Source organism: Drosophila sechellia, chromosome 2L (genome assembly GCF_004382195.2).
Source record: "Drosophila sechellia strain sech25 chromosome 2L, ASM438219v1, whole genome shotgun sequence".
Taxonomy (NCBI): domain Eukaryota; kingdom Metazoa; phylum Arthropoda; class Insecta; order Diptera; family Drosophilidae; genus Drosophila; species Drosophila sechellia.
Genome location: NC_045949.1, coordinates 19,372,223 through 19,387,681, shown reverse-complemented (window position 1 = coordinate 19,387,681; position 15,459 = coordinate 19,372,223). Strand labels below are relative to the sequence as shown.

At 42.0% G+C, this 15,459-nt stretch overlaps 2 protein-coding genes across 3 annotated transcripts; one reads left to right on the top strand and one right to left on the bottom strand.

Moving 5' to 3' along the window:
* The first annotated feature begins 11,683 nt into the window (after window positions 1-11,683).
* On the top strand, window positions 11,684-14,691 carry LOC6614738 (probable RNA polymerase II nuclear localization protein SLC7A6OS). Of its 2 annotated transcripts, XM_032714094.1 has the most exons (4): window positions 11,684-11,973; window positions 12,446-12,903; window positions 14,067-14,245; window positions 14,308-14,691. In XM_032714094.1, exons 1-4 carry the CDS (start codon window positions 11,779-11,781, stop codon window positions 14,556-14,558), a joined length of 1,083 nt encoding a protein of 360 aa, XP_032569985.1. In that variant the 5' UTR covers window positions 11,684-11,778; the 3' UTR covers window positions 14,559-14,691. The 2 variants fall into 2 exon arrangements, with proteins under 2 accessions (XP_032569985.1, XP_002039163.2); XM_002039127.2 differs by lacking the exons at window positions 14,067-14,245; window positions 14,308-14,691 and adding an exon at window positions 13,178-13,986 and having other exon boundaries at window positions 11,685-11,973.
* Window positions 14,614-15,283, bottom strand: LOC6614737 (RNA-binding motif protein, X-linked 2). Its single transcript, XM_002039125.2, has 2 exons — window positions 15,001-15,283; window positions 14,614-14,944 (listed from the first exon to the last, which is right to left on the bottom strand). Exons 1-2 carry the CDS (start codon window positions 15,223-15,225, stop codon window positions 14,705-14,707), a joined length of 465 nt encoding a protein of 154 aa, XP_002039161.1. The 5' UTR covers window positions 15,226-15,283; the 3' UTR covers window positions 14,614-14,704.
* Between the last annotated feature and the right edge of the window lie 176 nt (window positions 15,284-15,459).

Sequence of the window (15,459 nt, the reverse complement as noted above, 5' to 3'; positions counted from 1 at the left end):
CCAATCAAGATATGCCAGTTTATGAGGCATTTGTGTTAATTTTCGTTGTCGTTCCACTTTTGCCTCTTTTCCCGTCGTTTGCTCTTCTGTAAAACGAGAGAGTGGGCAAAGTTGGTAAGTTGAAGTTGGAAAAGTGTAAATTACTTCGAGCAATCTGCAGACTTCTTCATGCTCCCCACCCCCTCCCGATCCCCCTTGGGCATTTGTTTACTCATGTCGATATTGTTAATACGCCACGTGTTCCACAGCGGGATGCGTGTAAGTCAGGGATACATGCGAACGCATACTCGGGGTGGTCCAAGGACGGCTGGGCTTACGGATTTATTGCCAAGTTTACGCTACGTGCTTTGACTAAATTTATAAGCCGAGAACGCACAAAGAATCGAGCAATGGCCCAAAGGCACTGGCAGAAACAAATAGTAGGCACGCACACACAAATATGTACTTGGCAAAGACATTCGAAGTTCGAATACAGCTGTATCCAAGCAATTAGGAGCGGTTACAGGGCTAAGCGATGCCAAGCTTCGTCTTAAGTTTAATCAATAGCTGAAAATGCTGTAATCTTTCATCATAGGTTGAGTTAAAAGATAACTAGTTAGCAATGGCTCTATTCCTATTCCTTACCAATCTTAGGCTCAACGTTTACTAACTTTTGTTATATAATAATGTTTGTATAAAGAGCACAATATATTGAGTATATATAATTTCTTGTCCTTTGCAGCGAGCAAACGTATTTAAATCTTACAAAATGTATCTTTTACTATATGCACACTGTACTCACAATATATGTGCATAAGCATATATCCAGGGATTGCCAAAAGCAAACTTTTCGCTGAGCTGCTCAACCTTCCCTGGTTAGATACTTCAACTGCTTAAGCATTCTTCATCATGGCTAAGACGCTTCAAAAAACTAACCAATAATTAGGCAGTATCCTGGTGAAGCAGTTGCCTTGAAAGGCCAGCGTCGTAGCTACAGGGCTAATTGACTTTTGTGGCCGTCATAAATGTCATAAATGTTGACATACAAAATAAGGTCGATAAACAAAGTAATATCCATGGTGAAGGAGCGAGGGGCGAGCAACAGCTGTAATTTCGTAATGCCCATTAAGTTTTATGCGTAGACAGGCCAAAATTTACGTCGAAATCAGCTCAGATACACTTGGTCGTAAAGTGAATGTTATGCTTTCGATTTCTATAACCCCATAAAAGTTGGCTTGAAGAAAACTTGTTGACTGCCGCGTGAGGTTGCCACAAATTCATTATAAGTAGGGGTATAAAATTTGGGATCGGGTTAGACAAAAATGCATAAATAAGATAGCTAAGCTTACTAACTGAATTATCTTTATTTGAGTACCACTTTAATCTCACATTAAACAGAGTTAGAAAATAACTTCCTTTAAAAAAGATAAACTTAATTTTCAAGAAGCAAAAAGTCATTAATAACATATATATTTATATTTAACAAAGTGTGTAACAAGTTCCAGGCGCCGTTAACAATATATCACGACTCCCTCGGCAGTGCTTTAAAATTAATGATGCACTTTGCTGGCTGGACCCGTGAACGCGACAACTTTAATCGCAGAGTGCGGAGTGGTTTGGTGGGTCCAGCCATTTCACTAATTACGCTCAGAACAACATCCATGTTTGCCCTCCAGTGGGGGTCCATGGGGCCAGGATGTGGAGTTGTGGCCCCGCCCAAAATCTCTCCGCATGATGCATGACCAAAATTTATTAGCTGCTTATGGATTAGAAATGTATAGTGTTTGTGGGAGTGTGAATATTTGTGGGCTGTACGCAAATGTGTTGAGAACATGCTAATCGAGGAACACCCGGATGGCCAGGAGCAACAGGAAGTCGGACCCTCAAAGTCAAGCAGTGCAGGCCAAATTAAATTGTTCAATAATTGAGTTAGTCGACGAAATTCCCCCAATGCGGCCCAGGGCGCTTAAAGCCGTCGCATCGGTTCGGTGCAAATAACTTGGCCATACATCAATCGATTTACAACTGATTCAGGACTCGTGGCTGAGAGAGAGAGCGAGGTCCTGTCCCGTGTCCTGTGCTGTGTTGGCTAACAAAAAACAGCTTGAGTGCCAGGCAGCCAGTAAGCAGTCATAAATTATGCAGCGACACAGTCAAAGGACAACAGCCCAGGACATGGCACCCGACGGTAGGCATATGCAGTTGCATAGTCAAGCAGTTGTGTCCTGTTTCCAGGAGCCCGCCCCATCACGGTCTATTAACTCTTCTAGAGAGCCCGAGCTGGAGAACCTAGAGCCGAACGCCAAATGGCTGAGCAGTTAATAAGAACAACTTGTGCGGGAAGCCGGAGGAGGAGCATTTTGCAGTGCAGCAGTTGCAAATTATGACAAAGTAGTGAAAAAGTGGCAGTGCCAGCATGGCAGGACAAGTTGAACGGGTTGAATGTGCCCCACGGCGTGGCAAAGGAGGCCCCAGAGAGGCTCCAACTTCTGAAGGAGTACGTACTACATACTACACTATACTCTACTGTGCCACATAGTTTCAATTAAGACACTGCGGCTGGCAAGGCACAGCCATTTGGAAATTGAAGTTGAAAGCCAGTGGAATAAGATCAAAGTAAATTCATTCTAATTACACTGTGCCCTATCTTTACTTTGAAAAAAGTAATTACCCTGATATCACGTTAATTAGTAACAAATAACTTAATATGCCAAATACTGCGTTTTAAGTTATACATGATATAATTTATTCTAATTCTCAACTAAATATGTACATATGTACATCCTACTTTAAAAACATGTACAAAAAGCGATTGCTAGCCTTTTTAACCAACCCATTTTAGGCTAATCCTATTAGGGCCTATTAAAAACTCCATTTCGTTGACAGGAAATATAATTATAATCAACTTTTGTGCATTATTTTGGCTAATCGGATTACCACATTTGGAAGTGTTCAAAATATTTAAGCTCCTAATTGTTTGTAAAATAAAATATAGCAAAGGGATGAATGGGAAAAACTAGCAAAGTTGCCATTTGTCACCCTTAAGCCCACTCAAATTTAGAGACAGCACAACATTTTCATTATCTTTTTGGCCACATTTGGTACTTCAAGAAGTTACCAACTTCACATCCCAGTCACAATTACTTCGAAAAACACAACTGTGTTGGCCTGGAAAACTAAATAGAGGACTGGGAACAGGCAACAGTTGTAACTGGGGAAAGCCCAACAGGTTGAGGAAAAGCACACGCCGATGTTAATTACAAAATGTCCCCGCAGCTATGACAATTCGCGCAGCCCCATCCATTATCCTTTACCGTTGTTCGGGGACACTAACTTCGTCCTTCTGCAGACGGCAAATTTGACAAACGGGCAAGGATAGCAACAAAAATTAAAGAACCTAATGAAGTTAGCTGTTTGCTTTGCGGTTTAATTAGATTTCAAAATACTTTCTGGCAAAGTTCAGATCATTTGTCAGCCGCAGTTATTGCCGCAAGTACGGCAAAATACAAAAAAAAGAAACTCAACTGAAATTGTTCGCCTTCGAAAATTCGAACAAAAATCAATAATTGAGAAGGCAGCCAGACAAAACCAAAAATACAAACCGACAAACAAGTCAATGTGAAATGCGGCCGTAACAACAATAAAAATTGATGGTTATCCCTGAAAGAAGTGAAACAATCAGCAATAAAAACAAAATATAAAACGCAAGCAATTCGGAAGCTCCAGATACCCTAGGAAAAAAATCAAGTTAACCAGAAAATACTTTGTAAATAAGTTCTGTTTAAAGTATTTTCAGTTATATTATTTAAGCCTTGTGAAACATGGGTAAAAAACATATTTTTATAATTTTTTGGATAAAAGCAGTTCTCCGATGATTAAAGATATAAGGCGGAAAGTTTCTGATAAGGGAAAATCAAAAGATAACACGAGTTTTCCGCTTCCTCGAATCATCGCACACATCCCCAGAATTTTCGTGTTGGCAAGTAATTGCAGCTTTGTGTACTTTTAGGCCTCAGAAAGGCGCTGAAATAGCGTACTTGGCATAAAATGCGAGGGCGTTTAGCCTAATCCTGCAAGGACTTAGCACGGCTGTTAGGTGTATCAAGCTGCTACTCGGAAATTTGAGGCAGCTGAAGGTTGGGGATTCTGGGAGACTTGGGGTGGAGCCAAGGAGCAAAGTTGCCAGCGCGGCATTTAAACTTGCCAAAGACCGAAAAGGGCCATCTGCGATTTTTAATTCAAGAGCAAGGCAGTTCAAGAGTCCTTGTCAACGAATGTGTGATGCTCTTTCAAGCTAAATTAGAAGCCATACCTATGTAGATTCATTAAGAAGTCATTTCCAATGGAAAAGAATTGAGTGGAAACAATTTAATACTTGAAAGTAAGCTAAAATTTGCATCTTTGACTAGCTAAAGGTCCTAAAAATTCGAAAGGGTATTGAAACAGGTGTACATAGCACCAATAATAGGGCAAGCATAACCATAAAAGCACAAAGGCCCCAAACTCGCATTTTGGGGCTGAAAATTCGAAAAAGGCCAAAACGAGCTGAAATTCAAACAGAAAAGAAAACACTCGAAATTGAAGTGCTGGCGAACAAGGATGCAAGGATGCGAGCCCAATGTTACCCCACTTGTTTACGCTTGTAGTGCTTTGATTGAATTTTTTCGAGGGAGGAAAAGAGCAAATGGGAAGGAAAAGCAACAATCTGCCGGGCCAACAAAATTATAGAGGCTCTGCCAACGGAAAAAAAATAGTCGCAAAGAGTACAAAATTCGGAGAGTGGCCATCCGCATCCAAGTTTGGCTGCTGTCCATCGGCAGGTGGACAAGTGGGCATATCTCGCCGCTCCTTCAAACGACGAGTCCTTTCTATGGGAATGTGCAGTGGGAAAATCCGAATCAAAATGCGCGCAAAATGGAGGCCAAACGGGGTTACAGAAACACAAACGCTGTCAATTCCCATGAGGGCCATGGTATCAGTCTTTAAAACAGTGGGCCCAATCTGCACATTACTTGATCACTTTGAATGGCCAAAATTAAAAGATATTGTACCTTTACCTTCACTTCATTTAAAGTTATTGTTTTAAACAATCTGTTTCTACTTATTTATTTTTCGTTTTACTAATTCAACTGAAGAACCCATAAAAATTAAGTTTATAGTTTACTTTATAAATATGTATAGTTTAAATTAAAATGACCCATTGTCCACTTTTAGTCCTGGGGAAACCCGAGAGGAGGAGCACTCGCTTCAAATGACAGCGGTTGGAATTGAAGTTGGCAAAATGTTGTTCGAGGGTGGATTTTAAAATGCAAACACACTCGATGCAGGAGCTTGGGGGACGACCAGGGGTAGCCACAGGTAGCGGGGCAGGGTACTGGGATCCCGGGGAGTCGGCGACCCGTGGCATAGCCTTACACGCCACCAGTGGTGCTGGTGGAGTCCCAACACGTGTCCTGCCTTTTGGCCTGTGTCCTGGGCAGCTGCCAATGCCACGGATTGCCACAATTTATGTTTATCCTGTTTTTGGCTCGAGTCGAAAATCAAAACAGCCAAGAAAGCCAAAGAAACCCAAAGAAACTTATCTCGAGGCAGTTAAATCAAGAGCGCTTTCCCATCGCGTGCCAATGAAAATGGGCTGGTGGGCTGGGAAAATCTGCGGGATGGGGCTAATAACCAAAGCTAAAGCTAAACAGTAACGGAAATAATTTTATTACACTTGGCATGCTATTTGCATTAACAAGCAGACCATAAAAGTCGCCTGAGCAACGGATGAACGCACTTTTCGTTTGGCTCTCTGGTGGCCTAAATATTTATGTCACTCAAAGTGCTAATGAGAAAAAGGTCAGGAATGTTTTCCATTTTCCAGCCAAGCAGAAAATTATGTTAAACGGAAAGAAAGTATAGAAATTAGCTTTTTAAAGATCAGACGATGGTTTCAGTGGGCTTAAAATTGAGTCGTCCTTTCTTAAATTTTTGAAAGTATGATGTTTTTACAAGGGAATTTACTCTGCGTATCACACATAAATGTAATTTAAAGTTGGTCCTGCCTTTAAGGGCTTGCCAAGGCAAATATCGTCTAGCCATGTTGCTCGAATTTCAATTCTACTCATATTTTATTTAGGTATACAGTAAGTGGCAGGATGCAGAAGCCATGGCTAAGCAGAGTATTCTGTAAAATGAAAATGGATTTATGCGTCTTTTGATAACTAATTCCCTTTGGGCAGCTGTCAACAAGCAGATAAACTGCTAGGCAACCCAAAAAATATGGCAAAAGTAGCCAAACTCTTGCTCAGCGGAGAGAAGCGGAGGGGTGTCCTTAAAGGTCTTTCGGCGATATTGCGTCAGCCAACTTTGACTCGTATTAGGTCGGCATTAAATGAAAACGAAAGAATTTTCCCCATTCCGTCCTATGACATACACCCACTCCCACCCATCCTGTCACAGTTAAACGCCTGTCAAATGTGTTCGAAAAAATGGGCGAAAACAATTTGAGGCAATCAGCTGGCAGGAGTACGTGACTCACTCTTTTCCAGACTTGTGCCCAGAATCTACACTTTGAAAAACTAAGCCACAATTATATAATATAAAATGCAATATAATATTTACATTTAAGAAGGAATGTATAGGGATTAACTAGGTTGAAAGCATATTACTAGTTTTACAACCATTCAAATATTTATATTAATTATTATTTATTTTTACATTTTTCTAAGTGTACTGTTAGGGGCACAAAGAACTTGAGTAGTGCAAAATGCAAACATCTGCTGCCCAGTGGCTCCCACCCGTGACCAAGTCGGAAAACTGCGAAGATCTGGGTGACGCTGGTGGGGTGAGGGGTCAATGACCTGCGGCTCCTTTGACTGGATGCTAACGAGCACGTGAGGCAAGTGTACCGGAAAATGAGCTAATTTGTGCTGCGTTTCTTTTGGCCAGCTCCACCGGCCACGTGTGAGCCCCCAGCTCCCCAGCGACCTCGGCAAGAAAAAGTCAAGAAATTCAATTGAGAACATAAATCATGCCCGAGACGAACATGCAGGACATCAGACAGGATGAACACGCAATCAGCTGTTTGTCACAAAACATATCGAGGATGTGTTCGAGTGAGTGACTCTGTGGGTGGGGCGCTGGCAGTTGGGGATCCCCTCGTGAGCGGGGTCATGTCAATCAAGCCACAAGCAGCCACGCGCACCCACAGCCTTGGCTGCACCACCACTACCATCCACCCATCCACTCGCTGGCATCCCAGGAGGCGGGATCTGAAGAGTAAGGACCCAAATCGGACCAGTCTCGAATCATGCTGTGGGTGTCAAGTTTAAGGCGGGTAGTAACGACTTTGCTGTACCCTACAAATAACAAGATTTGAAAGAGGAGAAGCATTATCTGGAAATAAAAGGGAGTTATGGTTACCCATGAAGTCATAATATGACTTATGAATTAATACATAAGTAGAACATTCAATAGAACATTATAGTTTGAATAAAAGTATTGTTATATACTAAAAGGGTATCCAAGGTGCGGATTCAGTGGGTTCAATTTCATCGATGCCTCTTCATGGCATAGGCGATAATTTATTTAACAATGTGTGGCATGCGTTTTTCTCGGGGAGCCCGATCCGAAGCTTTTGTCCATTGAAATGTAAACGCTTTGGGATGTGTTATCCTGGCCAGCTGCGAGATGGCTGGCTGCCTGACTGGCTGGGAAGCATTTGGCCCGGGGGCTAGAACAAAGGAGAGAATCGTTTCTATCTGCCACAGCATTCACTCCTTTATTTGCCAAGTGCAAATTGCAAAATGATATTAGAGGGGTGGATTCCCGGCTGCACCAAAGGGGGTTGGCCCCCTTTCCACGAAAAGTGGCAGGATGTCAGGATGGCAGAATGGCAGGGTGAAAGTGGAATGTGGAGAGTGGAAAGTGCGTCCTGGTCCGGCACCAGCCAAGCCGAGCAGCTCGTCCGTAATGAGCACGAACAAAATTAATGTGATTTGTGTCGAAGGGTGCAACGACTGTATTATCGAAGTGGAATATACAGGATAATGCAGGATAATACAGGAAGCCCAATAACGCTGGTATTGTGGCCGACAGCAGATTTCTATTTGCACTTGTAATTGGCGCGTTGGTCCGGGGAGCGATCCCCCCAGCTCGTAATCCCTAACACTCCGCCCATTTTGGCTGCACAGTCATCGAGTTTAATGAATAATTGAGCACACACAATCCCCAAAATAAAAGTGAAAAATGTTTGATACGTGAAAATGCATGCATTTTATTGCTGTTTCTGGCTGTGGTCCTCTTTTTACCAAATCAAATAAATTCGCCGTGTTTTATAAATAAATATTTTATTACGCGCATTTATCTTGAAATATGTACTGTGTGAAATTTGTATTGATTTTTCAATGGTTATATTTTGAATTTTCTAGATTTTATGCTTTAAAAAAGACCAACAAGTAACTTATAATCTAATATATAAATTAAGAACAATAATTCGAAATTCATTAATATGTTTTTCGTTGCACTTAACTTATAAATTACACTTATCCATCATTACCGTCCATTTAATTCACAAAATGAGGATGATTAATACATTATTGAAGTGACCACAGCACTTGACCGCTACAACTTGTCCCAAACAAAATGCATTATAATGATTTATGGGCGTGGGTCCGTAGCCAAAAAATCAACCCTCCGGACAAATTAACATTAACAAGGATATATGATGATAATGATGCTTCTCTCCAAGGCAGAGCCACCCAAAAAACAATGCCTGTCAAAGCCACAAAGAGACACTCGACCCACGCAGATGCCCCGAGGTGTTTTCCCGACCAAGTTTAAACGAAAATTAAAACACCTACCCTCCCCATTCGATGGCCACGACCTTTCCGTCCTTTTCCCTTCCTGAACTTGAAGCTAATCAAAAATGTTGCACAAAAGGGCGTAAGAAAAGGAGAGGAAATAAAGCTGGAGCTTCTTCGGTTACAACGAACTCACCGTACACTGCACTTTGTACTTTGATTTAATTCCAAATTTAAATTTTATTCAGTAATTACCATCTACAAAAACTAATGTATCAAAATGACATTTAAAACAGTAATATTATTATTTAATATATTTATTAATACTTTTCAGGTTTAAATTTTGGAATTGAAGTAAAAATTGCAAATAAGGGATAATATATTTATAAATGTTTATTTGTCTATTGTATGTTTAAAACTATCTCCAACTTTTATTTCGTTGAAATTACTATACCTTCTGAGATAAATATCATCAATAATTATTTGAATATTTTCTTGCTGAACAAAAAACTAGTGCTGCCCGAAGAAAATCAAAAATCGCAAATCTTTTTTTTTAACCGAAAGTGCAAAAGTTTTTTAAGCTGTTTTTTTTCATCAAGACCAACAACCACAACTAGCGAAAGAAAGCATAAAAAATGTTTCCGAACTTGGATGGATACTTTTGGGTTGTCCTGGCAAGTCAGCGAACATTGTCGCCATGATTAGCATTTTATCAGCAGATCCTTTGGCTCATCATGCCGTGTTTCGGGACAAGCACTTGGCCATATTTATGGTAATTTAGTTTTGGCTGAGCAGCGGCAACAGCTGGCAATGTTTTAAGGAATGTGACGCCCCCCAAAAAATGAGTGGGAACACCCCATGGCTCACTCCCTTGAAGTGAACTGGTAGGCAAGTAGTACTTGCCACATGAGGAAGCTGCGTGTCACATAATCAAAACTGAGGCAGGCTCAACCTGCAGGGTGCTCTTTATGTTTTTATGTGCGGATCTCATTAATTTATTGCCGGAGACATTGAGACACCTCCAGCCGAACAAAAGTCGACATTATTATTTCATTATTATGCCAAACGCATCAGGATGCCCCACTCCCCCAAATGCACGTGGGCTGGCTCGAATTACATACGGTGGGGAGTCCACGGAGGATGGCTCCGCGGTGGAGGCTTTTCCGACGTGGCAGATGATTCATGCGATGGCAAATTTTCTGACGCCCGCCACATAAATAAAACAGGCTGCCCGGGGAGCTCAGACACACATATGTACGTATGTTTGGATAGTCCCCGGGTCAAAGGGCCCAGTTCAGAGGCTGTAATATTCACTCGTAAATATTTTTATAGGCACTAAGGCTTCCGCATCGGATGAACAAAGCGCGAAGAGTCCACACGGGCAGGTGCTCTGCGGAATTAAATAAATATTTGCCACGAACGGGCCACCTTTCTCTCTTTATTTGGGAAATTGTGGAAAAATCACGGGCCACATATTTCCTGCAACGCTTTCGCCATGAAGCATTTTATTAATTAAGTCCGTGTCCTTGATTTTTATTTGCCGTTTGGTATACCCACTTTGTGTAAACACAATCCTCTGTCATCATCAGGTTGCTCTTCAAATGTCGCAAATTCTAACAATGCAAGTTGACCGTGTCCTTGTTTATTATTGTTTATTAATATGTTTGCTAAAATCAACATTCTAAACTAAAAATCAAAATAATACAATTCCAATATATAGGAATAAGGCGAATATTAAAACTTTAAAAATGATTATTTGAATCATACAGTGATTTTCATTCGAATAGTTGTCCCATAAATTCGCTATTCCGATTGACTGCTTATTTGTTCCGCTCCCAATTTGTTCAATACATTTCCAGTTTCCCAAAATCAACAGGGTTAAATCCAATCCTGCAGGAGCACCCACAAACAACCCACCTTTGCGACGAACTTTCGACTCCTGCTGCTAATCCTTTCGTGCGTGCGCGTGTGAGTAAACCATTTAGCGCCAATTAAAACATAATTGCGGCTTTCGCGGATTGCGATCGGGCACTAAATCATTCTCGGGCCTATACGAGTTTCATTTTGGCAGGACGAGAATAGCGGCACACACACACAAACACACACGTCCTTCGAGGCACCGCAACAAATGGCAAAAAGCGCGGGCGGAAACGCGAAAACACTTGGGCGCCATTCACGGTTTAATGGCTTCAATTCAATCCGAGACTGAGCTCACTTTAATCTTGTGGCACTGCTGGCGTTGATTAAAAACACAAGAACGCCGAAGTCGCCGCTTGTGGCCATCATTTCACTTTTAAGAACGTAATTCCGACGGCAGATTTTTGCCGGAAGTCTGGAGCACGGAAACCACCCGCGATGACAACCACACTTCGCCGGCTAAGAGCACTAACTGCCATTCCTGCGAGCTTCAACTTCTTTTGGGGACTTCATCCCTGGAGTGGCGGCTTTCGATCAGCTGATTGGGGGTAGAAGCACCGGAAGTGCCGGAAACGGGGATGAACAGTATTCAAAATTGGCGGGCTTTCTAGTTAGAAAGCATAGTAACTTCCATCGAACATAGTAACTTCCTGTATAAATACAAAGTACTCAATAAATGCAAAATACTCAGTAAATGCATAACACTCAATCCAAAACAGAAATCTAAATCTTAGTTTTTAAGCATTTGCATTATATAGTATTATAGAATAAAGAGCTTGATAGTTCCAACCACATATTACTGTCACTGCCAAATTTTCAAATCTTTTCCTGTCAGATGATTTCAAATGATTATCAACAGATCGCTTTAAATTGTACAATTAAATCGAGTAATTAAGTTTACTTGTTTTACGAACTAAAGATTCTTTACGATAGTTTCGCAGCTCAACCAATCCCATCTCTAACAGGTATTGATGAAATCCCAGAGTTGCTGATATCTTTTGGCACGCCCCGAACGGTCACACTGCGCGTCGCACATTTTTAATTGTTTCGCTTCGCCTTTCGTTGTTTGTCGTCCGTCTTCTGCGAATTAATCAAAATGCCAGCGGTTGTGCGAATCAAGCGACGCATCGACGAGGAGCCGCACACGGCATTTGTGCTGAACGGCAAGCGGCGGCGCCTCCACAACGATGAGAACGCCCTGGTGGACGCGGGAGCGGTGGCGGGAGCAACGGCATCAGACAAAGACGAACTGACCACCGTGCTCAAGTTTGCCGGCACGCTGGAGAAGCAGGTAGGGTTGGGGTCTTAGAGAAGCAGTCGTAGATATAATTATATGCCCTTGGTGGCCACTACTTTCTATATATTGCTGTGGCTCAAAGGCACGCTGTAGGGAATCCTAATGCTGCTTACAAAAAGGTCAACGTCCTCATCTTTGAGATGCACAAAGATATGGGCCAGCTAATCTATGCCAAAATGCACTCATTGAACTGATTTGTGTTTCCCTAATGAAATATATGTGTGCAATTTTAATAATGCTTATCAGTAGAAGTGATCTTTAACCTTAGTTAAAGGTACTGGCCTGTTATCTATAAAGTGAATGCACATTTATCATAGCAAAAGGCCATTTCACAACCGCAATAAATAGTCGGTACTTTGTAAAAGATAGCTCGAGCTTGGTTATTGGTAATGAATCTACAATGGTTAAGAAATATAGTAAGTCAAACGCACAGTTTCTAACGTTGATTTGTATGCCTTTTTTCCAGGACGACTGTGCCACTCGTAAATTCGCCGCTGCCAGGCTGAACAAGACCGCAGCACGTGAGCTGGTGCAACAGCAGCGGTCCAATGATGCAGCCATTGCCAGTGCGCTGCGCAGAGATCGCCAGCGGCAGGAGGCCCAGGAGAACTCACGGGAGCAGCGTTTCCGGGTCGTAAACTGCCTGCGCAGCACGCTCGAAAACAGTGCCGCAGCAGCGGAATGCCCAGAGAGCCAGAGTCAGGAGTCCAGCAGCCACATTACCATCGTGGACATTGAATCGCAGCAACAGCAGACGGGCACTGAAAATGCAGCCGCTGAGAAGCAGCAGCAGCAGGAGATGACACCCAGCCAGGATCAGCAGCAGCCGGCCGATTCGGACGTGGGCTATGTGTACGATCTGTATGTTCCCGAGAACGAGATGCAAGCGGCATATGTGGACATGATGGACGACAACTACTTAAGGTTTGTCATTCAAATTGAGCCACAGAAAACGTTGAGCATTACCAACTACTATATGTAATCGATCACCACTGCACTTATGTACTGTATGGAATATATATATCTAAGCGGTGTGTCTGTGTGTCGGTGCTATGGGCGTATCTGTGTGGGTGTGGCTGTGCGTGTGTCTGTGTTCGTTGTCCTCGGGCGCAGTCTCATACTTGCATATTATCCTTACCATCTAGACACGATTGCAATCACTACAGCTCAATAATACGATTCGTTCGTTCTCCATAAGGTTGTATTATCCGTTTAATTACTACAACAACTGCTACTGGTAAACAAGAAAAAACTGAATGGAGAGAGACAGACAGAGCCGCAGGCACTTAGGAAGTGTGAGGACAGGACACCCAACGCCTCACCCACGACAATAAAAAAGGACGGCAACTGGCAACTCACATCACTTATAGTTCATTACAGTCAGCATCTGACAAATGCCCAAAACTACCGATAAAACGTTGTTTTTACGAGATAAACATGGCATGATCTGAAAACTAATGATTCTGGAAGCTATTTATTTGATTTGTTACTGTGAGATTCCGTTCAATTCTAACACAATTATGCTATGCCATATTCCATTTATAAATATGTTGGATGGAAGCTTCTTAGTTTAAATAATGTATCATAGTTATGTAAAGTTCCCATAATTCCCTCTTGCCAAAGTTTTTAATAAAAATAAGATGTATCCTGCTAAAAACGCACAATTAGTGTAATTTTCGGAATCGTTTTAGGCAAATGTCTCTCATTACCTTATGTTAATAGAATTAATTAGCTATTAGATTAGAATAATTTACCCCCACACACGAACACGCACACACCGCATTATTTGAAAAACAGCTCACCGAGCATTTTTCGTTTAGTTTCCGCCAGTTGTCAGTTGCCTTTTTTGTTCTTTTTCCATTCCGACAATAAAAAACGGATAACACTAGTGCCGAATTTGAATTAAGTGCATAGTTTTAGTTTGTTTTGCTTTATTTCTGTTGGGGCCTAGCTTTGCCCGAAATCGAATATAAACTAAATAAAGAAACCCTCAAAATACGTGACAAACTTAGCTGTGTTTCAATTTGAAAGTGCTACGCGATCAAAGAATCGAAATAAACCCACTAATTATTTGGACTATTCCGCAGAGTGATTCCTGTGGGCGAGATTGTGCTAGAAGATTGCTACAACGACCAAGACGAGGACTACGACTCGGAGGACTCGAACCAGGAGAACTACTTTACCAATGATTACCCGGACGACGACGAAGCGGGCGCCGTGGGTTCGGATGATGAGTTGTGTCGGCAAATGAACAAGTTTATGCTCGGTAAGATCTGGGTAAACTGTTTGCATAGATTCCGCTTATGAATATGCATATGTTTCTTCCAGATGACGATGAGGATGAGTTTGCCAGCACCAGCGAAGATGATGACTATGCCACCTTTCGCGATCCCTATGTGCACACGATCGACACTGAGGAGGACTCGTTTGTGGACGACGTGGACTTTTACAATGTCGACCGGGAGAGGGGCAGCGCCTATGAGCGCTACAAGCGAAGGATTCTGAAGGAACTGGAAGGTCAGGAAGAAGAGGATGAGGATGATGATGATGACTCCTTTGCGAGCGCAGATGGCGAATGAGTGGTTGGAAAGCCAATTCATTCTTCCACCTTAAATTACTGGCTTTAAGAAAGAATATAGTTACTTTAGCGTTTAATAACTAAAATATTTAAGTTAATATAAAATTTCTGTTTGCATACTTTGCTATATTTAAGCTATCCGCCTTATCATCTATAACTTTTGCTGTCTTTCTTCTCAGTCTTGATGTGCTGAAGTTGAGGTTTCGGCGCACAGCCCTCCATGTAAAGGCGCAGGGTTTCCTCGTCCATCTTCTCGTTTTCCTTGGGAGGCTTGTAGTCGGCCACGTGATCGACCCTCAGTGTCCTATCGAGGATTTTGATGCCATTCAGGTTGTCCACGGCCAGCACTGTGGATCTCTGATCTTCGTAGCACAGGAAGCAGAAGCCCTACGCAAGCTTAAACAGTGATTTTAGGAACTTTTTAAAGGAATCCTTAACATTACCTTGGACTTTCCCGTTTTTGAGTCTCGAATTAGATTGATGTTGACCACTTCGCCGTACTGCGAGAAAACGCAAACCAAGTCGCCCTCAGTTAGCGTATACGGAAATCCTGCCACGAAAATCCAGGCTGAGTCCTTGTACATGTCGTGCCAGCTCTTCTTCCCGCCATGTTGCAGTTCGTGTTCGCTCAGTTTGAGCACATTTTTCATATTTGTTAGCGGATTCATCTTTAAATCGTTTTATTTGTTTATGTTTTTGTGGCGATGTGTGACTGTTTGCTGCTAGCTAGGAAATACCATCGCCTGTTTTTCGATAGCAAGCAAGCAGTACATGCAGTATTTCTGTAAATATACCTCGGTAATAGAGAAATTGTTATCGATAACAGGACACTTTCTTGAACTCAGGGAGTTTCCTTAATTTAAATGCTAATATAAATATTATGTAGCACACTTGATTAATTT

What these genes read in the sequence shown, in the direction of transcription:
- LOC6614737 (XM_002039125.2), bottom strand. Translation starts at nt 15,225, where the DNA reads ATGAATCCGCTAACAAATATGAAAAATGTGCTCAAACTGAGCGAACAC. An exon ending in CAAAAACGGGAAAGTCCAAG is followed by an intron (nt 14,945 to 15,000) that starts GTAATGTTAAGG and finishes AAGCTTGCGTAG; the next exon opens with GGCTTCTGCTTCCTGTGCTA.
- LOC6614738 (XM_032714094.1), top strand. Translation starts at nt 11,779, where the DNA reads ATGCCAGCGGTTGTGCGAATCAAGCGACGCATCGACGAGGAGCCGCAC. An exon ending in CCGGCACGCTGGAGAAGCAG is followed by an intron (nt 11,974 to 12,445) that starts GTAGGGTTGGGG and finishes CCTTTTTTCCAG; the next exon opens with GACGACTGTGCCACTCGTAA. An exon ending in ATGGACGACAACTACTTAAG is followed by an intron (nt 12,904 to 14,066) that starts GTTTGTCATTCA and finishes ACTATTCCGCAG; the next exon opens with AGTGATTCCTGTGGGCGAGA.